General features: G+C 37.0%; 1 protein-coding gene across 1 annotated transcript in view; it reads left to right on the forward strand.

The window, feature by feature from the left end:
- LEKR1 (leucine, glutamate and lysine rich 1) overlaps positions 1 to 27,485 on the forward strand; it is a 237,110-nt gene that overhangs the window by 194,839 nt on the left and 14,786 nt on the right. Inside the window, exons 10-12 of the mRNA XM_047785385.1 lie at positions 7,204 to 7,297; positions 20,946 to 21,110; positions 24,345 to 24,644. Of these exons, the coding sequence (XP_047641341.1) occupies positions 7,204 to 7,297; positions 20,946 to 21,110; positions 24,345 to 24,644 (559 nt within the window). The remainder of the gene's footprint in view (positions 1 to 7,203; positions 7,298 to 20,945; positions 21,111 to 24,344; positions 24,645 to 27,485) is intronic.

Genomic DNA, 27,485 nt, shown 5'->3' on the forward strand with positions numbered 1-27,485 from the left:
AGAATCAGCTCCACCTACCAGTGCGCAGGCCTCAGCCCCTCCCATCAGGAAGCCTACAGCAAGCCCCCATACTGACTTCAGCCACAAGGGGGGCAAACACCAGAAGTAAGAGAGCATACAACTCTATTATCTGTAAAAAGGTCACCACACCAAAAACCATAAAAATGAAAAGACAAAGAACTATAACTCAGATGAGGGAGAAAGGAAAAACCCCAGAAAATCAGCTAAGTGATGAGGAGATTCTCAGCATCCAGGAAAAAGACTTTAGATTGTTGATGCTGAAGATGATGCAAGACATTGGGAATAAACTGGAGGCAAAGATGGATAACTTACAGGAAACACTAACCAAAGAGATACAAGATATAAAACTTAAACAAGAAGAGATGCAAAATACAATAACTGAAATAAAAAAATTCACCAGAAGCAGCTAACAGCAGAATACAGGAGGCAGAAGAACGAATAAGCGAGGTGGAGGACAGATTAGTGGAAATTATGGATGCAGAACAGAAAGAAGATTGAAAACAAATGAAGAGAGTCTCAGAGAACTCTGGGACAATGTGAAACGCACCAACATCCATATTATAGGGGTGCCAGAAGGAGAATAAAGAAAGAAAGAGACAGAAAAATTATTCCAAGAGATAATAGCCGAAAACTTCCCTCACATGGGAAAGGAACCACTCACTCAAATCCAGGAAGCACAACGAGTACCATATAAAATAAACCCAAGGAGGAATATACCAAGACACATATTAATCAAACTAACCAAAATTAAAGACAAAGAAAATCTTGAAAGCAGCTAGGGAGAAGAAACAAGTAACATACAAGGGAACCCCAATAAGGTTATTGACAGATTTTTCAGCAGAAACCGTGCAGGCCAGAAGGGAGTGACATGATATACTTAATGTGGTGAAAGGAAAAAACCTCCAACCAAGATTACATTACCCAGCAAGGCTCTCATTCAGATTTGAAGGAGAAATCAAAACCTTCACAGATAAGCAAAACCTGAGAGAATTCAGCAACACTAAACCAGCCTTACAACAAATACTAAAGGAACTTCTCTAGGCAGAAAAGAAAAGTCAGCAACAGGAAACAAAAATGCCACACATGACAAGGCTCACCAGTAAAGGTATATATACAGTAAAGATACGAAATCATCCATGCACAATTATACCACCAAAATCAGAGCTCATGAGAAGAGGTGGGTACAAATGCAGGACACTGGAGATGCACTTGCAATTAAGAGAACAACTTAAAACAATCTTATATACATATAGACTCTTATATCAAAACTTCAGAATAACTGCAAACCAAAAATCTACAATTGATACACAAACAAGGAATCTCTGGAGAAGAAATATATCTCGTAGTAAATAAGTGCATAATCCACCATGAAGGGGGTCATTTGACATCATTCTTGGAATGCTGAAGTCTTCTTACATCTGATTCTGACTTTCTCTCCATCAAAGAACCATAAGGTTGTGGGTTTGATACTTGACCTTGCTCAGTGGGTTAAGGATCTGGCATTGCCATGAGCTGTGGTGTAGGTCGCAGATGTGGGTTGTCTTTTCATTTTGTTTAGGATTTCCTTTGCTGTGCAGAAACTTTTAAGTTTAATGAAGTCCCATTTATTTTTTATTTTACTGTCATTACTCTAAGAGGTGGATCTGAGAAGATGTTGCTGTTGTTGATGTCAGAGACTGTTTGGCCTATGTTTTCCTCTAAGAGTTTTATAGTGTCTGGTCATCCATGAATTTGGCAAAGTCACAGGATACAAAATTAATACACAGAAATCAACTGCATTTCTATATACTGACAATGAAAGATCAGAAAGAGAAATTAGGGAAGCAATCCCATTTACCATCTCATCCAAAAGAATTAAATACCTGGGAGTAAACCTACCTAAAGATACAAAAGGTCTATACCCTGAAAACCATAAGACACTGATGAAAGAAATCAAAGACGACACAAATAGATGGAAGGACATACCATGCTCTTGAATTGGAAGAATCAATATTATCAAAATGACTGTACTACCCAAGGCAATCTACAGATTCAATGCAATACCTATCAAATTACCAAGGACATTTTTCACAGAACTTGAACAAAATATTTTAAAGTTTGTTTGGAAGCACAAAAGACCCAGGATAACCAAAGACATCCTGAAAAAGAAAAATGGAGCTGGAGGAATCAGGCTCCCAGATTTCAGACTATACTACAAAGCAACAATCATCAAAACCATATGGTACTGGCACAAAGACAGGAATATAGATCAGTGGAACAGGACAGAAAGCCCAGAATTAAACCCACACACCTACAGCCAACTAATCTATGACAAAGGAGGCAAGAATATACAATGGAGAAAAGACAGCCCCTCCAATAGGTGGTGCTGGGAAGACTGGACAGCCACATGTAAAAGAATGAAATTAGAACACTTCCTAACACCATACACAAAAACAAACTCAAAATGGATTAAAGATCTAGATATAAGACCAGATACTATAAAACTCATAGAAGAAAACATAGGCCAAACACTCTCCAACATAAATGACAGCAACATCTTTTCAGATCCACCTCTTAGAGTAATGACAGTAAAAACAAAAATAAACAAATGGGACTTCATTAAACTTAAAAGTTTCTGCACAGCAAAGGAAACCCTAAACAAAACGAAAAGACAACCCACAGAATGGGAGAAAATCTTTGCAAATGAATCGACTCACAAGGGATTAATTTCAAAAATGTATAAACACATTCTGTATCTCCATACCAAAAAAAACACAACCCCATCAAAAAATCAGATTTGGCATTGCAGTGGCTGTGGCATAGGCTGGCAGCTGAGCTCTGATTCAACCTCTAGCCTGGGAACTTCCATATGCCATAGATACAGCCCTAAAAAGACCAAGATATATAAATAAATATGAAAAAAAATTTTGTTATTTGTCCACAGTTTTAAATACTGATTTCCATTTTTAAAACTTTGAATAAATTATAAATTCTTCTCTATAAAAGGTTAAAGGCAACATTGAAACAATAATTGTTGTACTTCACTATTTTAGAACTCAAAATAATTCAAAACTGCATCATTCTGAAACATAGTTTAGCTGGGTACCAAACTTCAGGTTGATGGTTATTTTCTCATAGTACTTTGAATATATTATTTTGCTGCTTTTGGCCTTCTTTGTTTCTACTAGAAAGTAAGCTTTCTATATGTGTAGGTTCCTTTGGGTTCCTTGAGTTTAGGTTGTTTTCTCTCTCTCTCTCTCTCTCTCTCTCTCTCCAGTTTCTTTTTCTTTTTCTTTTCTTTTCTTTTTTTGTCTTTTTGTCATTTTGTCTTTTTAGGGCTGCACCCATGGCACATGGAGGTTCCCAGGCTAGGGGTCTAATCAGAGCTACAGCTGCCAGCCTATGCCACAGCCACAGCAATGCGGGATCTGAGTTACATCTGCAACCTACACCACAGCTCACAGCAATGCTAGATCCTTAACCCAATGAGCAAAACCAGGGATTGAACCGGCAACCTCATGGTTACTAGTTGGTTTCGCTAACCACTGAGCCACGATAGAAACTCCTCTCCAGCTTCTTTTAAGATCTCTTTAACTTTGATATTCTTCATTTTCACTACCAGGAACAGGATATGAGATTTCTTTTTACTTGAATTGTTTGGAATCCTTTGGGCTTCTGAGATTTGTGGTTGGTGTTTCATCAGTCTGTAATATCCTTTCTCTCCCTTGCTTCTGATGATAAATAGATAGCTGTTAGATCTTTTTACTCTGTCCTCCATATATCAACCTCTTTTATATTTTCCATATTTTTGACTTCATGTACTGCACCTCTTGTATAATTTCTTTGAATATCCCTTTCAGTTTATTACTTCATTTTTTAGGTGTGAGTGATCTGCTATAGGACCATCTACTGATTTCAGTTATTATATATTTCATTTCTACAAGTTTGGTTCTTTTCAGGTTTTACTAGTCATTTAAATTAATCTTTTAATTCTTAAAACATATGGAGCTTTCTTATTTTATAGTCTATATCTGAAAATTCAGTACTTTAGAATTTGTAAGTTTGATTATGCTATCATTTGTGTCTTCTAATTCTTCCTCTTACTGGCTTTTTAAAAAATAATTTTGTGACTTTTAACATGATGATTTCAGAGTTACTTTTGTGGCTCAGCAGTAAGGAGCCCAACTAGTATCCATAAGAATGCAGGTTCAGTCCCTGGCCTTGCTCAGTGGGTTAAGGATCCAGCATTTCCATGAGCTGTGGTGTAGGTCATAGACACCTTGAATCCTGCACTGCTGTGGCTGTGGCTGGCAGCTGTAGCTCCAATTTGACCCCTAGCCTGGGAATTTCTATATGCCATGGGTGCAGCCCTAAAAAGCAATACATAGACAAATAGATAAATAAATAAATAAATAAAATTTTGATTTCATAAGTCTTGAATTTTATCTCTAGAAATTGTTTGAGTCTCAGGTTGAAGATAGATTTCTTCCCAACATATTGATGTTTTTCCTTCCACTCTTCTGGAGGCAAGCTTAGTACCATTTTAAGATATCTTCTCAGTATGAAGCTTTTTCACCACTCAGGTAGTATGAATTCAAGATATAAACCTGCATTGGGATTGGCTTGTGTTTACAAATTCTTGTGGGAGATTTGTATTTTCCCTTCCACCTAGCACCAACATTCAAAGCTGGTAATTTCCTTTTTGTGCCTTGATAGAAAATTTCATTTGCATTTTATACATACTGAATGTGAATATCATATGCTGACATGTAGTATAACAAAAATGACATTCTGAATATGTCACTCTTTGAGATGTAGTTTTATGCAGGTGTTTCCTCATGGGCTCTTCCTTTCTCTCCTGACTCCAGTGCCCTTCATGGCTATGATATTTTCAAGTTTATCAAAATTGGAAAGTACCTTCAAGGTGAGAGTTGGCTTCAATGCTCTACTTCTTATTGAGTTTCTTTCTTTCACCTCATTTTTTTTAAACCTTTAGTTTGCAGTAATTTTGTATTTACAGAAAAGTTTACAGAGACAGTACCGAGGGTCGATGTTTCCCTTTGGTCAATTTTTTTATAATCATGGCACATCTGTAAAAACTAAGAAATTAACATTGGTATGATACAATTAACTAACCTACAGACTTTATTCAGATTTCAGTAGTTTTCCACTGATAACCTTTTTCAGTTCCTTCACTTGATTTTCATTCCCAGCATCTTCTTCACTTTTTGTCCAGATCATTGATGAATTTTAAGATTTCTTTAGTAAGTAAAAAAAATTACCAGGAGTTCCCATCATGGTGCAGTGGAAGCAAATCCAACTAGGAACCATAAGGTTGTGGGTTTGATACTTGACCTCGCTCAGTGGGTTAAGGATCCAGCATTGCCATGAGCTGTGGTGTAGGTTGCAGATATGGCACGGATGTGGCATTGTTGCGGCTCTGGAATAGGCCAGCAGCTGTAGCTCCGATTAGACCCCTAGCCTGGGAACCTCCATATGCTGCAAGTGCGGCCCTAAAAAGACAAAAAAAAAATTACTTGCTTTGGTAAGTAAAAAAATTTTCAGTAGGAAAGTTATCAAGGTAACTAGTCCATTCAGACTTCCTGTATGGCTGGCAGCATAACTACTGGGTCCATCAAGATAACTAAGCTGACACATTTCTGGGAAAAAAGTCTGGGAAATTTAGTTCTTTTCAATCATTTTCCCGCAAATGATATTCATAATCCTGGTCAAATGTGTCTTATATCTATGTCCCTTTTTTTTCCAGCCTAGAAATGTAGGCACTGCTTTTATTAGGGTAAAAACAAATGTTTGATAATATTCTAAGAGTGAGGCTAGAACAGAGATCAAGAGATAGAATGATAGTCTATTATAATACTGTAGGTAGGAAGTAAAGTCAAGAACCCTAACTGCTGGTAGTGGGAAAGGAACGGAGGAAGTATTTTGAGGTGCACCAAGGAGTAGAATATATAGAACTTGTTATGCAATGGATGTGGTAGAATAAAAAGAAGGAAGAGTAGAAGATGACTCAGGAATTTAAACCTAAAGATTTTGACTGCTGAAGGTTTCAGAAGTCAAAAGGAAAGACAATGCTGTATACCACAGAGAACTATATCTGGTAACTTGTGATGGAGCATGATGGAGGATAATGTGAGAAAAAGAATGTATATATACATATGTATGACTGGGTTAGTTTGCTGTACAGTAGAAGTTGACAGAACACTCTAAATCAGCTATAATAGAAAAAAATATATTAAAAAAAAGTAAAGGCAAGACTGCAGGAGATGATGGTGATTTTTTTTTTTTCACTGTGGAATCTTTAGTGTTGATGGGTCATTAGGGTGGAGATGTCTAACAGGCAGTTATCAATGAAAGTCAGAAGTTTGAGAGAAGAAGTCAGAACTAAATGGAAGAGGATAATGATGGAAAATAAAGGTATTCAAAAGAGGAACAAGCAATGGAGAAGAATCATCTATATAGAAAATAAGAAGGGTCATGGTGATTATAGACAGGGATAGAGGGGGAGACTCACTCAGCAGGTATGTTTTTGCCACCTATCATGATATTTACAGGCTTAAGTTCAGTACCCCTGTGAAATGTTCTCATGAATTTCCCACATTTACTTCCACCCAGAGGATCACACACTAAGCTTCAAGATCCATTTACATGGATTAAAATATTAAAATGTTCTTTGCATTTTCTATTTTCTAGTATGTTTTGTGTTATGCCACACCTCAGACATTACTCTCTAGTTAATTCTGTTCCTTTCAGCACTTGTGATAAATAAAAGAAAAATAAATCATAGCAGGAACCACAAATGTGCTGATTTTGAAGCGTATCACAACGTATTTTCCTTTTTTAAAGACATAAAATAATGTCTAATGTTAGATTTAGTCATAAACTTTGGAACCACAGTGTATAGTATTTTATTATATTTGTGACTCCACATGTTACTATTTCATGCAAAAGTAGTATTACTTATTAAGCAAAAATTGAGCCTGAGAAACTACTTACCTTGTTGGCAGTGTTTGTAAATTGCTGTTAACAATAGTAAAAATGGTATGTAGTGGCAGTATATATATATATTACTTAAGAGAATATACAGACTGAGTTGTGAAATAATATTCTCTAAGCCAGGAACTGCAACTTAGGAAGAGGGTTAGGGGTGAGTCTTGACTCTTTTGTCATGCTTATGGTTTTCAGGGCATCAATGCTGATTTCACATCAGAAAAACATCGAGCAGCTGCAGGAAACCCTGAGACAGAAGCTGCTGAGTTATGATAACTGGAGGGAGAAGGTAATGATAATGTGACTTTCACCAGCATATGTATTATTTGCTTTTTAAAAATTCTATACATTTGCCAAACTACTTCAGATTTATTTGCTTCTGTGTACACTTTCAATTGCTTCTGGAACTTCCTAACCATGCTTATGATGTATATTAGACAAATAGGAAATTAAAAGGTAAAAACAGAATTTGAAATCTTATAAGATTAAAATAGCTCTTAGTTCTCATGTAAAAGCATAATTTTTACTTTTAAATATTTACCTTTTTCTCATAAAATTATAGAATCTGCATTTGACCACATCCTTAAAAGCAGAGGAATATTAATTCATCTTATAATTTTTCTATTTTTGCAAAGATAATGTAAGAGGAGTTCCCTGGTGGCTCATCAGGTTAAGGACATGGCATTGTCTCATTGCTGCAGCTCACTGCTATGGCACGGGTTTGATCCCTGGCCTGGGAACTTCCACGTGCTGCAAGTGCAGGTCCCCCCAGCCCCCCAAAAAGAAGAAGATGATATAAGAGTATGAAAGATTACTTGAAATTATTCAATTATGAACTTCTGGCAAATAAAATAAGTATTTTGTTTACTATTTACAAAGGAAATGCTCTTAGAGCATGAAAAAAATTGCATTGATTTTTGTTTTTGGACTTTGCTCTATTTTTTAAAGTGTCAACAATGAATATGTATTGCTTTCCTAATTTTAAAGACTATAAATCACACTTTTAAAATTGTTAGCCCCTGCCTTCTCAGGCTGTGCACAGCTCTAGTCGTTGAGACTAAAGACATTATCTCCCTGACATAAATTTTGGATATGTTTTGATTAAGCCCTAGGCATTATCATGCATACTATGTCAAAAGCTTCCCAATTTTTTCTTTTCCCCTACCAGTACCTACTCCTAGCTCTAGGCTTCTGTTTTGGTTTTCTGATTATGTCTTACATGCGCATAGAGAACTAGCACTGGCTGCTGAAATTCGCATTGTTAGATTTATGTCCTAAAAACCTATTTGGTTATTGTCAGATTCTTCTTGGTAACTAGACCCTATAACTTGTAACCTCAAGCAACATCTCCAAACTAACATCTCCACCTGGAATCCCTCATTCTGTCATCCATAGACTGAAATCCTTTAGGTATTGCTGCTGGCTCAGATCAATTCTAAATTTGTCACTTTCATTTCTAGTCTTTACACAACTGGCCATACTCAGCCAATCTGTCCCTTTATAAATCAGCCCCCTTCCTCTTGTCCTTTGGGGACAGCATATTCAGGCTATAACCAAAATGATCACTATAGCATCAGTTCCATATTGGCAACAATTAAAATTTGAAAACATGGACTGAAGTTGCTCTAAGTGTCACATTCTTATCCTGCTTTATTTGTAGCATGGGCTTTCTCTTCTTCTCTAAAGCCCACACTTCTTTAATTCTTTTCTTTTTAGTCTCAGTGTGCTCAGTTGACTAATCTATTCTTATTCACTTCCTCATCCTTACCAAGTCCTGTTTAAAAATATGAAAAAAAATAAAGAGATGAAAAGATGATCTCCCTACTAGCAATCCAAAAAATTCAAACTAAAGCAATGAGAGGTTTGTTTTCTTGTTTGTTTGTTTGTTTGTCTACTATTTCAAATTTGCATTATGGTGAAGGTCTAGTGAGATAGTCTTTCATTTCTTATTCTTTAAAGGACTGGAAATTATAGCGACTTTTGGAGGGAAGCTTGACAATATATATAAAGTGATATTGTAAGTGTGCTATCTTTTGACTCAGAAATTTCACCGATGGAGTTAATGTGGATAGAGATTCACAGGTGCTTCCTTTCCCTCAAACTCCTGAGCTCCTCTTAGACTGATAGAATGAACTTTGCTGCTTTGCTTATGTATTTCCTCATCGCCACATCCGACCAAGGACCTTCATATATAATCCATGGAGAAGGAGCCTGTGTTCATGATCCACACTAGCACTGTGGCTCACTGCGCCCTGTCCCTGAGGCGCTAACACAGCAACTAGGCCAAGTCAGTGTTAGCATCTGACATATAAAACTATTATGTTCTTGCTTTATGCTAAGTTAATTTGATGATGAAAGTAAACCTATATAAGATTCTCTAAGTTCATATTAAGAGCAGGTATCTTTCTAATAAGTTAATTATATCATAGATATATTTTGACCTGGATAATTTTCTGTAGTATAAATGGACATTTCATTTTGTTGAGAGGACATGACTTTTTGTTAGTAAATCTTATCATTTAGCTTAGGAGTAAATCAAGATCCAGACCAGTAAAGCCAACGAATGATAATTATGCTTAGCTGTGTTAGTTATTGAGACTATGAATAAAAAATTCCCTGAAAGTCCTCTCATGAGAAAGGAGAATCACTAACATGACATTGTCATTTTTTTCTTGGGTCACTGTGTCTTTGCGTAGGAATGAAATGTTCCCTTTACAAATATATAATACGCATATTAGAATAAACTTCATAACTTAAATGCTTTTAACATTTGAAAAAGTAGATAGTAATTTGTGCCTGTACTTAATTATTTTAGAGTAGGTAAAAAGCACATAATAGAATCAATAGTTGCTATGCAACAAAGATGGCACATTTTAAAATAACAGTATTTACTAATTGTCATGGATTTTTGTTTATTTCAAGTATTGTTTTGATGTGAAAAAAGGAAATTAGTATGCATGATGAACATATAAAATTGGTTCCAAATGCAGTGTTGTTACTTTTCAGTTAAAATGTTGTAATTAAAAAATCTCCTGTAGCCAGACTACTTAAAATAAGCGATAGTCACTTATTGACTATCACTTTGTAGTGCCATAAACAGATCTCAATCAAGTATTGTCTTAAATTATTATTAAGATATTATGGAACATTTTAGAATTATACTATTAACCTAATTTTAAACAGTACATAAATCTTTTGGAAACCAATAGTTAAACAAAACCTTACTTCCTCACAAAGCAAATGGATTGATAGTGAAAATACAAGGAGAAAAAGTTTACTTCAAGAAATAATCAATTCTTTAAAATGAAAGAGCCAATGGCCTAATAATTCCTAATGTATTTCTGTATACTGTTAATTAAATTAAAAAAGACAACTTGTAAAATAAAATTTGACAAGGACAAAGTTGTCATTTAAAAAATATCAACTTTTATTTGTGTAAAATAAATGTATGTCTAAAATGAATATCGAGGGCACTTTAATTTTTTTAAATTATGCCATGTAATTTTCAAAATGGAAGTAATAAAAATATAAAATTTTAGGTCTTGAATAGCCTGCAAAAGATCATCTGATTTAAACTGTTAATCTAGATAATAAAATAGTCTCCATTGTCAGAATGTTTACTATATGCCAAGCCTGTGCTGAATGCTTTTCATCAATGTAATTTTAATCATTGTAATATTATTATTCCTGTTCACATACGGAAAAAATAAGGCTCAGAGAAGTTAGGTAGTTTGCTAAGGTTATATAGCCAGGAAATGAGAACTGACAAAACCCCACCCTCTTCAAAAAATGAGAGCTAAATACAAAATCCAAAAGGTCTGTATTTGGCTTAGATAAACTAACAGAAACCATATTTACCTTCCTCCCTAAAACAACTAAAACACTGCAGAAAAGATAGAAAACAGTGGTTTCAAGACACTGAACATAAGGCAATGAAGGACAGTGATTCTTAGAGATAAGAGAAAAACAAGGTAACAGACTCTTCAATTGCCCTAAATTAGTAACTTGAAATAAATTTAAGGCCATCCTATAAGGAGCAGGAGTCCTGGTGGAGGTTGTCAGATTCTCTGAGTTGAGAAAAACTTGCTAAGAGGCCAGGGAGATTGAAATGGTTAAATTCACACAATAGTGTTCTCAAGAGAGAGCTGTATAGAGAAAGAATGCTGGATAGTTACAAAATATCCCCATTAAGTATTTGTATGATCAATGAATATATATGGGGAAACTACCCAGAGCCAGGGAGATCCATCTGAAAGGACTGGAGAGAAGAGGACCAAATGCTTATAAAAGGCCAATAATAATGCCTATTCTCACCAGCCAGACTGGGAAACCTGTAACTCACAGGGCACTGAATAGAGTTCTCAGAAGGGTCTTGCATCAGTAGTAGAGAATAATTAGACCTAAATTAAATGCTGAGCTGGTCCTGCCTAATAAATTTTAAAAGGAAAACCTTAAAAAAATCAAGCTGATTCCAAAAAACTTAACTATATCCCAGGACAGAGTTTAAGAATACTTACATGAATACAAAAATATCCAGCATTTAACAAGACAAAATTCACAATGTCTGGCATCCAATCAAAAATTACCATGCATGGAAACAGGAAAATAAGACTCATAATGAGAAATAAACAAATATAAATTGACTCAGAGAGGCACAGATGTTAAGTAGAGATGTAGAAGATATAAAAAAAGATTCAAAATGAATTTATAGAGATGAAAACTGAATGTCTGGGGTGAAAAGTACACTGGATGGGATTAATATCATATTAAACATTCCAGAAGGAAAGTTTAGTGAGCTTGAAGACAGAACAAAAGAAACTATGCAATGAACTGAAATAGAAAAGAGACTCAGAACAAATAGACAAAGAGCATCAGTGAGCTGTGAGGCAAATTCAAGTGGTCTAATATATGTGTAATTGGACTACCCAAAGGACAGTAAAGAGAGGAAAGAAAAAAAAATTGGATGAAAAAAATAGTTTAATGAAAACCATAAGTCCTCATATTCAAGAAACTAAACAAACCTCAAGCACAACAAGGAACATTATAATCCAAATGCTCAAAAGTAGTGATTAAAAAGAAAGTCTTAAAATCAATCAGAGAATCAAAGACATAGAGAAGAACATAGATAAAGATGACAGTAGATTGTTACATCATAAACAATGTAAGCAAGAAACAGTGGGACTGAAAGTATTGAAAGAAGATGAGAGGGCAGGGGTGAGGGGAGATAGTGGTGGTAGCTGTCAACTTAGAATTCTATACAAGTGAAAATATTTTTCAATCCTGAGGGTGAAATAAAGATCTTTTCAGAATGAAAAAGCTGAAAAAAAATGTATCACCAGCACACCCACACTATAAGAAATGTTAAAAGAAGTCCTTTATTCGAAGGAAAATTATACCAGATGGAATTATGGATCTGTACAAAGGAATGCAGAATACCAGAAATGGTAACAATGTGGATAAATATGCTACTTTCTATCATTTTAGTTTCTTTAAATTATAATTAACTGTTTAAACAAAAATAATAATGAGAAAACATTTAGAAGCAAAGTATATGACAACAACATTGCAATAGCTGGGAAGGGGGAAATGGAATTATACTATTGTGAGATTCTTTTTTTTCTTTTTCCAAGTGAAAATATAATTCATTAACTGCAAAGTTAAGTGGTAAGCTACTTTAGGCACAGCTGGATTCAGAGCTCTCAGGCTGCTTTTCTGCCAGATTGGTTTCATTTTCAGACTCAGGGTTGTCCCTCCTGATGGCAAGAAGGGAACAGAAGCTCCTCTTGTCTCTTTCCTGCATTCTTAGCAAAAGACTCTTTGTGGCTGTCAGATTCTAAAGGAACTGTGTGCTCAGTCTTGGACAGACCACAATTTCTGACAAGATAGGGCATGTTGATTCACTTGGGCCTTGGTCACATGCTCACCCTTGCAGACAGAATGCCACCCCAATCATATAGACTGACAGTGGGGAAGAATGAATCCCTAAAAAGGAGCAGTTATTGGAGTTCCCATCATGGCTCAGTGGAAACGAATCCACTAGTATCCATGAGGATGCAGGTTCAATCCCTAGCCTTGCCCAGTGGATTAAGTAAGGATCCGGCATTGCCGTGAGCTGTGGTGTAGGTCGCAGATGCATCTGGGATCCTACACTGATGGGGTGTAGGCCAGCAGCTATAGCTCTGATTCAGCCCCTAGCCTGGGAACTTCCATATGCTGCAGGTGTAACTCTAAAAACCAAAAAAAAAGTGGGGGGACAAGTATTTCTATTAAAAAAAAAAAAAGGACAATAGAGGCTGGAAGGGAAAATAACAAGTATCCCCTAAGGTTTCCAGTTAAAAGATGGGCCAAGAGATAGGCCAGTGGGCAGACAGACTGACAATGAGCTGGGAAGTGGAGTGGACCCTTTTGAGGGCATCTTCCAGCAGATTACCCTTCTCTGAGAATTTCTTCATCTGCCTCATAAGTTGAGCCAGATTCCTTTCATTTGCCCCACTTGGGCTACTCTGCACCCTTAAAACTGTTTTCTATCCCAAAAGCCTTAATTGAATGAAGGAGAGTAATAGTTCCTGGACTCTGACTTTAGGTTGAAATTGGTACAAAGGCAGGAGATCTAAGAAAAGGTGGAAGGGATCCTTTCAATCTAGTTATATCCATCAACCAACCATCATACCCCCCTTTTCTCCTCCAGCTTTATGGAGACATAACTGACATGTGACATTGTGTAAGTTTAGGATGTACAACATGATGATCTGACATATATATATGTGTGTGTGCGTGTATATATGTGTGTATGTGTGTGTGTGTGTATGCAACAAATCACCACAATAAAGTTAGTTAACATATCCTTCATGTCACATAATTACCTTTGTTGTTTTGGTAGTGATGGTGAGGACATTTAGATTCTTATACAATACATGAAGTGAAATATCATTAGAAGATAGAATACATTAAGTTAAAAACATATTCTATAAACTCCAAACCAACCACAAAAATAGAAAAACAAGAGTTTCCTGTAATAAGCCAGCAAAGGAGATAATATTGAATTAAAAAAATAATCCAAAAGAAGACAGGAAAAGGGGAAAAAAAAGATGGACCAAATAGAAAACACATAGCAAGATAGATTTAAAGCTAGTCATATCACTAATCAAATGAAATATAAGTGGTCTTAACCAGGAGTCAGCAAACTTTTTCTGTAAAGGACCAGTTAGTCAGTATTTTTGATTTGTGGGGCATGTAGTCTCTGCTGCAACCACTCTACTCTGCCATTGTAGCTTAAGCACAGCCATAGACAATATGCAAACAAATTGGCATGGCTGAATTTAGTCTGTGGACCATAGTTTGCCAAGCCCTGGTGTAAATATCCCCATTAAAAGACAGAGATTGTTATGTGGGACAAAAATGCAAGACTCTACATATGTTTCCTATAAGAAATGTGCTTTTATGTAAAGAAATATCTTAACAAATATGTTAAAAGTAATGGATGGAAACAAAGATGCTAGAACAAATAAAAAGAAGATATAGTAGCTACATTACTATCAACAAAGTAGATTTCAGAGAAAGAAATCAGAATATTTAGAATATTACCAAAGATAAAGAAGATCATTTCATAATGATAAAGAGATCACTTCATCAAGAGGACATAATAATCCTAAATGTTTTTTTAACCTAGTTAAAAAATTTACCAAAAACTAATGGAACTACAAGGAGAGAGAGGCAAATCTATTATCATAATCAGAGATGTCAATAGCCCTTTCTCAATAATTGATAGAAAAATATCCAGAAAATCATTAAGGATATATACCATGGAAAATAGTATAATTATTTTTAAGAAAGATGTAGTTATCAACACTATTAACAAACACTATTAACCAATTTATATGTATAGAACTCTCCATTTAACAGCAGAATACACATTATTCTCAAGTGTACATGGGACATTTATTAAAAGTAGTTCTACTGGGGACAAATACATCCCAATAAATTTAAAAGGATTCAAGTCACACGACTTTTCAGCTCAAGTCATACAAAGTTTTCTCTAACAACAATGAAATTAAATTAGAATTATTTCTTTGGGGGGGGGGCACACCCATGGTATGCAGAAGTTCCCAGGGCAGGGATGGAACCTGTGCCACAGCAGCAACCCGAGCCACTGCAGTAGCAATGCTGGATCCTTAACCCACTGTGCCCACAAGGAAACTTCAGAACAGAAATTAGAATTCATAGTTTTTTGGGGTTTTTTTTTTTTTTTTTTTTTAGGACCGCACCCACAGCATTTAGAGGTTCCCAGGCTAGGGGTCTAATCCAAGTATAGTTGCCAGCCTATGCCAGAGCCACACCAATGTGGTATCTGAGCCACATCTGCAACCTACATGACAGCTCATGGCAACACTGAGTGAGGCCAGGGATCCAAACCTGTGTCCTCATGGATGCTAGTCAGGTTTGTTAACCACTGAGCCATAAGAAGAACTCCCAGAAATTAGAATTCATTAACATAAAGTTATCTGGAAAAAAAATCCCCAAGTATTTTGATACTAAATAAATACCAAGTCCCTGCCCTACCATGCAATGTAGACATATGGGGAGACAGACTGTGTAGAAAAACTCACCGTGTTGAGCTATGGAGCCCCCCAGAGACATCCGTGTGCACAGACCTCTCCACCTGTAGTAACTCTGTGATCTTGGTGAAGGTCCTTAATTCCTCTGAGCCTATTTCTTACTCTAGACAGTGGGAATAATAATTACTGTATGTTCTTCCCAGTGTTGTTATAAGAACTGAATGCATAAATGAACTGAGCTAGCCTTTATTGGATACCCAATGAAAATTCCTTCTGTACTCAGTTAACTCAGTTACTGGCAGGACTCCAATGTATACTCTGATTCTTTCGCATTATTTTTTACTATAAAGTGTAGCATTTGAAGAGTCATCTACTTTTATATACATATTCAGTGGTTAATTCAGAAATAGTCTGAATATTAGTTTTCAACCAGTATTTGTTTTTAACTATAAGAAAATAATATAATAATTTATTTTAGAAGATATATTTTTTAAAATAACATATGTACATCAAATATAAACAAGTGATCTGACTTCTACTTTGACATGTGAAACTCCTTTGGTTTTAAAGGGATCATCAAGAGTAATAAGTGATTATGTTATAACAGGGTGTTTGGCTCCATGAACAGTCAGAAAATATCAAAATCAACCACAAATATCTCACTTGGAAAATAATAAAAGACAGCATTTTGCACATCAGTAGTAGATGCAGATATTATAAAACACCAATTATGCATTTCAACAACAAACACAAAAGGAATTAAAAAGCAACATACTCAGAATGCTCTGGAGTCATCAGGAAGCCTTCAAGAAGCAGACAAGAGTTTGAGCTAGAAGAAGATATGGATGAATTAAAATCTGGAATGTGTACACAGATAATAATTGATTTTACTTTGTGTAACTCTTGACCTCAGGTATTATTCATGCTTTTTTTAGAAATTAGAATTTTCTTGTGATTATAAAATTACTATTAGGGATTATGTAAAGTGGTCATATTTTATATATGCACTGCCCCCTAATTCATTTATTTTGAATAAACATAAGTCCTGCCATCTAAGGTAATTTAAACAAACAGCTCTTATCAATATGTTAAAAAACATAAACATCACAGTTGTCATCTTCTCAATGACAGTTTGCCAGCTTAAGCAAATCATTGTGTTTGTGGACCCATCATTTTGTTCAAACTCTTCAGATCATGAAGGAACCAATAGTATCATCTCTGTGCTACAGAGTCAACACAATCAAATGGGTTTGGCTTCCCTTTGCAACTTCCCAAAGTTGGAAATCTCACCTGAAGCTCATCACATTGCTTTTCTTTCTCAGGTTGTGCAAATTACAAATCAAATAAGTGATAGTAAATCACTCTTCTTTCTATCTACAGTGCTTTTCCTTTCCCACTTTTCATCTATTCTTTCCCTTTTCCCCCTCCCTTTACTTATGCTAGTTCATTCCAAGGAATAGTTCAGGGGCAAGAAGATCTCCTTTCTTCCCGGCTCAGGTAAAACAGAACATTCTACTCATTAAACCAGTCAGCCACCCTCATTCTGTCCTTGAATGCTGCCTTTGTTTCATGAACCGCATCAAGAGACTCCACTGATTCCTAAATGGCCTCTTCCCCATAATAAATTTAGAGAACTTCTGTTTTTTAAAAATCCTTCTCAAGTCCTTCTGTAATCTAATTTACAGTTTGTCTTGTCCCATCTAGTTTGTGTACATTCTTGTTCTCTTAAGTGAGCAATCAGTCCATATTTTGAAAGAAGTCTTTTTATCCTAAAGTAACTATTTGGCTCTCCCAATAAACCATACAAGGGTTTTTTTTTGAACACTTGCTATTTTAGTACCTCAATATAAATTTTCCTTGAGCTTATCAACAAATGTATTTAGTCGTTTATTTGTTTATTTTTATTTATTTATTTATTTATTTATTTATTTATTTTGTCTTTTTGCCTTTTCTTGAGCCGATCCCATGGCATATGGAGGTTCCCAGGCTAGGGGTCGAATCTGAGCTGTAGCCACCAACCTACACCAGAGCCACAGCAACTCAGGATCTGAGCCTTGTCTGCGACCCACACCGCAGCTCATGGCAATGCCAGATCCTTAACCCACTGAGCAAGGCCAGGGATCCAACACTCAACCTCATCATTCCTAGTCAGATTCATTAACCACTGCGTCAGGACTGGGAACTCCTATTTGGTGTTTTGTTTTGTTTTTTTGTCTTTTTGCCTTTGCTAGGGCTGCTCCCCTGGCATATGGAGGTTCCCAGGCTAGGGGTCAAATCGGAGCTGTAGCTGCCAGCCTACACCAGAGCTACAGCAACGCGGGATCCAAGCCATATCAGCAAACTACACCACATCTCACGGCAATGCCAACTCCTTAACCCACTGAGCAAGGCCAGGAATCGAACCTGCAACGTCATGGTTCCTAGTTGGATTCGTTAATCACTGAGCCACGACAGGAACTCCCTTATTTGTTTATTTTTAACTCAGTGAATTTTATTACATTTATAGTTATACAATGATCATCACAACCCAATTTTATAGCATTCCATCCCAATTTAGTTGTTTTTTAAAAATGATGTCAAGGTATCTTGTGAGCTGTTAACTCTTAAGGTTATTACCTTACTGTTTTTCCAAATGTTTTGTATTTGGTTTCCTCCTCTCATGTATTCTTGAATTATCTATTCCAGCATGGCTGGAACACAGTGATCAAAGAGGGAAAGTGGTGAAAGTCAGGTTGGAGAAGTCCAGGGCTGACATATATGGCATTTGGGTTGTACTTTGAATAATAGCACAGGCCAAGGGAGAGAAGGGAGCTGGCATCCAGCCTCCTTCTGCTCACCAACTCCTGTGCTCTGCCTGAAGCTGTGTTCATCTGAGGAAGATGTGCTTTGTTGATTCTCAAAAAGGTGTCATGTGGGCTGCTGGTAGTCCAGTAAGAGATCAGTATAGGAGTTTTGATTTTATACCAATACATTGAGAAAGCACTAAGAGAAGATAAAAGAATTCAATTTCTGTTTTGTGAAGAACACTCTGCTGTGTGTCTCATGGGTTGGAAAGAGACAGAAGTAGAAGTAAGGAGGCCAGTCAGGAGATGGTGTTGATCACAACTAGGGTGATGGAAATAGAGGCATAGAGAAATGGATGGATTCAAGACATCTTTTGGAGGCAAAATGAACAGGACTTGGTGCTGGATTAGGTTGGAGGGTGAGGGAGAGAGACATGTGAAAGATAGTGCCCCAGTTACCGACCTGAATAACTAAGTGGGTGGTGGAGCTGTGTCCTGAGATGGGGAGTACTGCGGAAAGAACAGGTGGGAAGGGGACCATGTCGAGATCTCTGACTCTGACAGCTTATCTGAGACACCTGTGTTGTGTCTAAATGGCTACCAGGAGGCAGATGAATAGAAGTATCTAGAATTCAGAACATCTGCTTTTTTTTTTGAGTGCCCTGAGGCTTCCCTCATCTTTTGTAGTCTGATAGCAACACATCTGAACAATTCTATCATGTCCCTAAATGATTATGAGTATCCCTTCCCCCAAGAAATCCAGAAATTTATTTTGAGAGAGCCAAAATAACTCTGTGCATTGAGTATTAAAAAAAATTGTTTTGCCTTGAGGCAAATGCTCAGTCCTATACCCAGTGCAGTAAACCCCACGGACTCCACACTGGAGCTTGTCTTCTGTCTGCATTTTATGTAATTTGAGGGGCCTCCTGCAAACTTTGTTCCCTGGTACCCTTGTTTCAGTGTTCCCTTGAGAAATTCAGTCTGACCTCTGTCCTTCTCTGCTTAGTAGCCTGAGAATTAGTCACAGTAAGTCAGGTTTGACAGTTTTTCCAAGTTATCTGGCATATACTCCCTCTTAGAATTTATAATCACAACACAATGTAAATCTAGAGCCAGCCTGTCACTGGGATCCCTTCTCTAATCCACTTGATAAACTCCGAGGTCTGAATGACTACAGAACTCATAGATTTGCTCTCTCTCTTGCTCCAGTGGGCAGAGCCAAAAACCAATGGTTAAAAACCACAGGGAGAGAGATATTGGCTCAACTAAAGGAAAAACTTCCTAATGCTTAGCACTGTCTGAAAATGGAAACGCCTGCTGGGGAAGGAGTGAGTTATGGATTGTGGTGCTGTTGAGGCACAGAGCAGACAATCATTTGGTGCAGATTCCATGGTAGAGACTGAAGTTGGGGTGTGGAAGTAATCTCTACTGACTTGAATTCCTCCTCATGCTAGAGCTTTACACAGATGTTTCATCTCATTTAATCCCTATAACGATCCCCACGGGAACAAGTTATAACCCCACCAGGAGAGGTTACAGTCACAATTTAAGATCACACAGCTAGAATGGCAGAGCCAGGATTTAGAGCCAGGATTTAAACTCTAAATCCAAAACCCTTGTTTATTCTTTCCACAATAGATGGAAGCTTGAGAAAATGAACTAGGGGATTTCTAAGTTCCCTTCCAACACTGTATTTCTGAGTCAAAATCTTGATACAAGCATCATTGACTATGTTTTCCTTCAGTCATCCTTCTGACCTCACTAACGTTAAAATGATAATCTATGGCTCCCAAACTGTCAATGGTCTATATCAAGAAAGGACCGTTTTTCAAAATCAGCATTTATACTTTGTGTCCACTGTGAGTTTTCAGTGGAATTTAAAGAGGCTCAAATTCTTTTTTTTTTTTTTTTTCTTATAGAGCTGCTGGCAAGGATTGAGTTTACACTATAAATGTACAGAAGACTAAGTTTTTAGTATCTCTAAAGCTTTTATTGTCCTAACTTCTCTACTCATTTTATAGGTCTTAAAGATCATAGAAAATATAGAAATATTTAACCCGGGAGTTCCCTTTGTGGCTCAGTGGTAATGAACCCAACCAGTATCCATGAGGACTTGGGTTCGATTTCTGGCCTTGCTCATTGTTGTTGTGAGCTGTGGTGTAGGTCGCAGACACAGCTCAACTCTGATGTTGCTGTGGCTGTGGTGTAGGCAGGCAGCTACAGCTCCAATTCAGTCCCTAGCCTGGGAGCTTCCATATGCTGTGAGTGCAGCTCTAAAAAGAAAAAAAGGGAAAAAAAGAATTTAAAAATTAATATTAGAATTTTTAAAAATTGTTAGATCCTAAGAGTTCTCATCACAACAAAAAATATTCATTTAATTTTGGATATCTATGAGATGATGGGTGTTCACTAAACTTATTGTGATAATAACTTCATAATGTTAATCAAGTCTTTATGCCATATACTTTAAACTTATGCAGTGCTGTATGTCACTTATATCTCAGTAAAACTGGAAGAAAAAATATGAGTCCGAAAATAATCTTAATTTACTTCTCTTAGAGTAAAATGGATCTCTATGTGTGTTAATGCTGTTTTCTAGATTGAAGCTGAATTTGCCAAGGAAAGAGCCCAACATTTAGCTGAATTTCAGGAGCAAGCTCTTCTCTTTAAGGAAGAAGCTAAACTAGAGCTTAATACTGAAAAGGAAAAACACCAAAAAATAATCCAAAAATATAAGAAAGAACAAGAAGAGTTACAAATGAAGGTCTGTCATTATTATGTTCATCATTATTTAATGAGTTTGAAACTATGGATATTGGTTATTTCCTCCTGAGGACACCACTGTAATTGTAACTCCAGTAGTTTTTCTCATGGTCATTGTGCCTTAATTTTGGATAGATAGAATGGTTTGCTGTTCTCCAGAATGAATGACTGAGATTTTATATAAGCACACAATTTACTATGTGTGGAATTTTTTCCTAATAAAATAAACTTATTTTTAAAACACCATAAATTATATAACTAATAATTAGCATGGTTAGATAGTCCAGTGCCTCAAATATCCAACAAAAGAAAATGAGGGGTTTTACAATTAAAATTTTACCAAAAACTAAAGCCTCTCCCCTTTAATTGCAAATATTTTCAGTTATAAATATTTTTGGGTGAACGGAAATATTTTTTACTTTTATTTTTTAATAATGATTTTTATTTTTTCCATTATAGCTGGTTACAGTGTTCTGTCAATTTTCTACTCTAAAGCAAGGTGACCAGTCACACATACATGTATACATTCTTTTTTTCTCACATTATCATGCTCCATCATAAGTGACTAGATATAGTTCCCAGTGCTATACAGCAGGATCTCATTGCTTATCCATTCCAAAGGCAATAGTTTGCATCTATTAACCCCAAATTCCCAGTCCATCCCACTCCCTCCCCCTCCCCCTCCCCCTCAGCAACCACAAGTCTGTTCACCATGTCCATGGTTTTCTTTTCTGCAGAAAGGTTCTAATATACATTTGTGCCATATATTAGATTCCAGATATAGGGAAATATTTCTAAATGCAATCCATAATTTCTTAAAGAATGTGTCCTAACATAATATAAGGTTTTGTCAAGATTCCCCTTTTTTAAAATACCTGAACCTGGAGTGTGTGTGTGTGTGTGTGTCTGTGTGTCTGTGTGTCTGTGTGTGTGTGTTAACCAAGACCCCAGTAGTGAAGCCATGTTTTGAATAAACTCCTTAAGAGTCTATGTAAATTAGCATTAAATGAGACTTACTGCCCTCTGCTTTGGTGTACAGGGGATGTGGTAGAGCCTTTTCATTAGCTCACTGTAGGCAGGGCCAGCTATGCCAGTGTATGATGGCTGCAGCGTCACAGGTCTGCACACTCAGGAAGGCTTCATACTTCAGGTTTAATGCTTGGAAATGCTGTCTTAAGATTATTAATAATTTTATCTTTGCATCTGTGTTTTGTAAGTGAAGTCCTATTGGGACAATGGAGCATGTGCTGGGGGCTTGTAGCCTCAGATCACCCAAGGCCCCACCTCTTCTGGATAGATTCAGTCCCAGACAGGCTTCTTGCTCCCTGCTCCTGCCCTCTGCTCTTACAGTCCTGGGTGGCTCAGGACCATTGGCAGCAGAATGCTGAAAGGCAGGATCCAATTTGCCAGGGCCATAGCTTTTCAAGAGAAGTCATAGGTCCAGATTTTGTGAGTGAATTCTCTTGATGCTTTAAATCTTGACTCCCTTTTAAAAAAATCAAAATGCATTTGTAGCTATGTGAGCCTCTTCTTCCAAGGATAACCTGCTCTGTTTCAGTGTCATCTTTCCTCTTCATGAAACTACCGTTCAGACCTATCAGTGACCCTCTGCCTTCCTGGATTCACTGAAGAAAGTGGAATATTAATTTGTAAAATTGCTAAGTGTGGTGAATAGTTTTCTTGTAGAAGTTATTCTTCATGTAAATTTAACATTTGAAACAAATTTTGGATAAGTAACTCTTTTTTAAAAAAGTTATTTTATTGAAGTATAATTGATTTACAATTAAATACATAACTCTTAAGTAATGGTTCACAAAATCCTTGGAACCTTGGTCTATGAATGTTTTCCAGATTCTTCATTGGCTGGTTTCTTCTTATACTAATATTTATAATATGACAATCTCCGTAGCATAAATAATAAGGAAATGTTTCATCAGAAGCAGCTTTGCTCTTCCTGGTCTGCTTTCTGTTAAGAGTTTTTAAGGAGAAAGAAAACAAGCAGTCTTTTCCCTTCTAAAGACTTTCATGAATTTGAGGAGAAGCTTCTTCAAGTTATTCTCTCATCTCTTTGTCTAGAGGTACCACCTCGAGAAGCAGTACATTTTCAAAGTATTCTGATATCCTCTAGAACTGGACTAATATGGTAGCCACATGTATCTACTTAAGTTTCAATTAATTAAATAAAATTTAAAATTCAGTTCCTCAGTTACTTTGCCAGTGACTCAATAGCCAGTACCAGTAAGTGAGAGCCTATTGTGTGCATTTCTTCCCAGCTCAGTGATCAGTGATGTCACCTTGAAATTGGCCAGGGTAAGGCTATTTACACCATGGAAATTAGATACACATCTGGCTTTTGTGTGTGTTGGAGTCCACTGTTAAACATTTACCAGCACACCACTATCAATAGTCACATGTGGCTAATGGCTGCCATGAAGGACAGCATGGGATATTTCCATCATCACAGAAAGGTCTATTGGGCAGTACTACTATAGAAGATGTAGTATCCGGGGTACTTCCAGTCATCACATTCAAGAAAGAAAAAAATACATCAAAGAAAAACTTATTGGTATGGGTCGAGTAGATTGTAACTGCAGTGCTGGCCTATGTACATGCCCAAACATCAGGCATTTCTAGGTCTCAAAGCCAGCCTAGAATGAGTCCAGACAGGCACCTGATGAAGACTTGAGCTGTCCTTGGTAGCTCAGTTGAGTTACAGAGATTTATATATTTCCAAGTATGCCCAAGCGATTGACTCAACTCCATTTTAGGTGGTAAAAATAAAATTTTAGTCTTAACTTTAAAAAAATATATGTTTTTTGTCTTTTTTTTTTATTTTAGGGCCACACCCATGGCATATGGGAACCCCTGTTCCCAGGCCAGGGGTCGAATTGGACTGTAGCCACTGGCCTATGCCATGGCCACAGCAACACCAGATCCAAGCTGCATCTGCAACCTACACCACAGCTCATGACAACACCAGATCCTTAACCCACTGAGGGAAGCTAGGAATCAAACCTGCATCCTCATGGATGCTAGTCAGATTCATTTCTGCTGAGCCACGATGGGAACTCCTTAAAAAGAAAATCTTTTTAGATTTTCTACATATGTCTTAGGATTTGTTTTTATCTGATCAGAAGATAACACCAGTTATTTAGAATAAGCCTCTTAAAACAACAAGAATCATGGTTACATAGAGACTATTGCCTACAAACTAATGCAAGATTTTATCTTACAGATATCTGACTTAATCGAAGGCGCTACTAGAGAGTTAAGGCTGAAAGTAGCCGCTCTTGAAGAAAAACTCCATGAATCCCATGTTAAGTATAGCAAAGAATCTGAGTCAAAGGAGAAAGAAATTGAAAACCTTAAAAATTTGGTTGCAGAATTTGAATCACGCTTGAAGAAGGAAATTGACAGTAATGATTCTGTTTCAGAGGACTTGAGGAAGGAAATGAAACAGAAGTCAGATGTACTGGAAAGAGTAATGCTGGCACAAACACAACTGATACAGCAATTCAACCAGTCCCAGGAAGAGGTAGGAAGCAGATGATGGTACCATTGCAATTAGCGAAAGGGTGTCTGTTCTTTCAACAAACAAACAAACAAAAATAGGAAAGCAGCTTGGTGTCATGCAAAGAGTCCTGGGCTATTAGTCAGAGACTTAGGGTCATATCCTGGCTCTGTCCTTAACTAGGCAGGCACTTAACCTCTCTGGACCTGGTTTCCTTTTCTGTGAAATGAATAATACATTTAACTACATAATCTCTAAGTTTTCCTCAGGCAGTTCTACTGTATTGCAAATGACCATTTAAAACATCTAAGATTAGAAATCTTTATATATTTCTGTTTTACTTGGTTTTTTTGCTGCTGAAGTTAATATTTTGGACAATATATTTTAAATATAATTGTTCTCTAGGGTTTTGTTTTTCTATCACCCTAAAGTTATAATGTAATTTACAAGTATTGGTCTTTGTTCCTATTTTTGCATGATTATTTTGGTGTATTTTTATTTAAAATTGGAGTGGACCTATGTTGATTTGAAATTTTTTTCTAACACAATCTTATTTCTGAGCTGCTGAGCAGCTTAGAAACAGTGAATGCTATAGACTGAATGTGTGTCCCCCCAAATTCATATGAAGAAACCTAATTGCCAATGTGATGATATGTGGAGGTGGGTCTTTGGGAGGTGATATGCCATGAGAGAGGAGCTCTCCTGAATGGAATTAGTGCTTTATGAGATAGCACTTCCTCTCCCCTTCCACCATGGGAAGGCATAGATAGAGAAGGGCCAACTGTGAATCAGAAAGCTGGCCCTAACCAGACACCAGACCTGCTGGAACCTTGATCTTGTGCTTTCCAGCCTCTAAAACTGTGAGAAATAATGTTTGTTGTTTGAACCACCCAGCCTCTGGTATTTTTTTTTTTTTTATGGCAGCCCAAACTAATTGACAGTGGAGCAGTTTTCTAATAGCCAAGAATTAGAATATTGTCACCTGGGAATATTTGACTTATTTATGACTGGATAGCCTGTAAAAGCAAATAGAGGAAGATTTTAAATGTTAGTGATGGTTTTTGATGGTTTTATTGGCATCTTAATGAAAGAATAAAGGGAAAGTGCTAATAGTAATATTATTAACAAATATACCATATTCTTTCTATATTTAAGTTATCAACCAAAATAAAAAGTTTATGCTGTATTAGAATTATGAAATGAACCTATTGCAAAGAAATTATAAGTTAAAATGTGGAAATAAGAGAATATGGGATCAAGAATAATGTCTAAACCCTATAAAGTAGAAATTATTTCCATGTTACAGATGAGGAAATCACTCAAGATGCTTGAATAATATCTAGGGTCACACAGCATGATAGAGCCAAGCTTCAAATTTGAATCTCCAGGGAAGTTCCCACTGTGGCTCAGCAGCAATGAGCCCAAATAGTATCCTTGAGGATGAGGGTTTGATCCCTAGCCTCGCTCAGTGGATTAAGGATCCAGCATTGCTATGAGCCACCAGCTGCAGCTCTGATTCAACCCCTAGCCTGCAAACTTCCATATGCTGCAAATGCAGCCCTTATAGCTAAAAAAAAAAGAATCTCCAGGATTTGAATCTCCAATATTCATCTCCTTGAATCTCAATATTTTCTCTTTTAGGGTACCTGAGTTCTAGTGATTGTGTTTCTAAATTTCAAAGGGACCTCAGGCTTGGCACTTACCAAACATCTCCAGGACACACACTTCCTCTCTCTCTCTCTTTTAGAAGAACATTAAACATACTAGTGCTTACCCCACCACATAGTTGGGGTGTTAGGTGATTGAGTGTCTCCAGTTGGAATACAGTAGCACAGCCTCCCTTGAAAAAGGAAGCTGAGGAATTCCTGTCATAGCGCAGTGATTAACGAATCTGACTAGGAACCATGAGGTTGCGGGTTCGATCCCTGGCCTTGCTCAGTGGGTTAAGGATTTGGCATTGCTGTGAGCTGTGGTGTAGGTTGCAGATGTGGCTCGGATCCCGTGTTGCTGTGGCTCCCGTGTAGGCCAGTGGCTACAGCTCCGATTAGGCCCCTAGCCTGGGAACCTCCATATGCCGCAGGAGTGGCCCAAGAAATGGCAAAAAGACAAAAAAAAAAAACAAAAAAAAAGAAAAGAAAAGAAAAAGGAAGCTGATCCACCAGTCCAGCCAGAAGTGGGAAGAGCAAGCATATATGGACTTAGCTTTGCTAGAGAAGGAGAGAGGTGATGCTTCAAATGAGACAGCAGTGTTGATGTTCTAGATGAGGGACAGGAGGTTAAAGAAGAGAAAGGTCCAAGTAACTAGACCAGCAGGTTTTCTACCTCTTAAACCCCAAACTTATTAACTAGGATATGTAGGAAAAAACTGAAGGGTCAAATCCAGTAACTATATAATAGAAATCTATCCAGGTGCCAGGCACTGTGCTAGGAATCAATATGTAATTATGAACGAGGCTGACAACTGCCATTCTCTGCTTTCAAAGATGAATTTAAAGAGCAATGTGAGCAATTAAACTGACATCTAGAGGAAAGAATACCCCCAAAAGGAACTTATCTATAAAAAGCATAGACTAAAAGCTAATAAATTGGCTGTAAGGGTTTGTATTCATTATCTATTGTTGTATAGCCAATTATCATCAGATTCAGTGGCTTCAAACAACACACACTTAGTATCTCATGGTTTCTGAGAGTCAGGGATCTGAAGTAGGGCTTAGCCAGGTGCCTCTGGCTCAAGGCCTCTCATGAGGTTGATATTAGGGTGTCAGGGGCTGCAGTCTCATCTAAAGGTTCCACTGGGGAAGGGGTAGCTTCCAAACTCATGTGGTTGTCAACAGGATTTATTTCCTAATGGCTATTGAGTTGAGA

Source organism: Phacochoerus africanus, chromosome 1 (genome assembly GCF_016906955.1).
Source record: "Phacochoerus africanus isolate WHEZ1 chromosome 1, ROS_Pafr_v1, whole genome shotgun sequence".
NCBI lineage: Eukaryota > Metazoa > Chordata > Mammalia > Artiodactyla > Suidae > Phacochoerus > Phacochoerus africanus.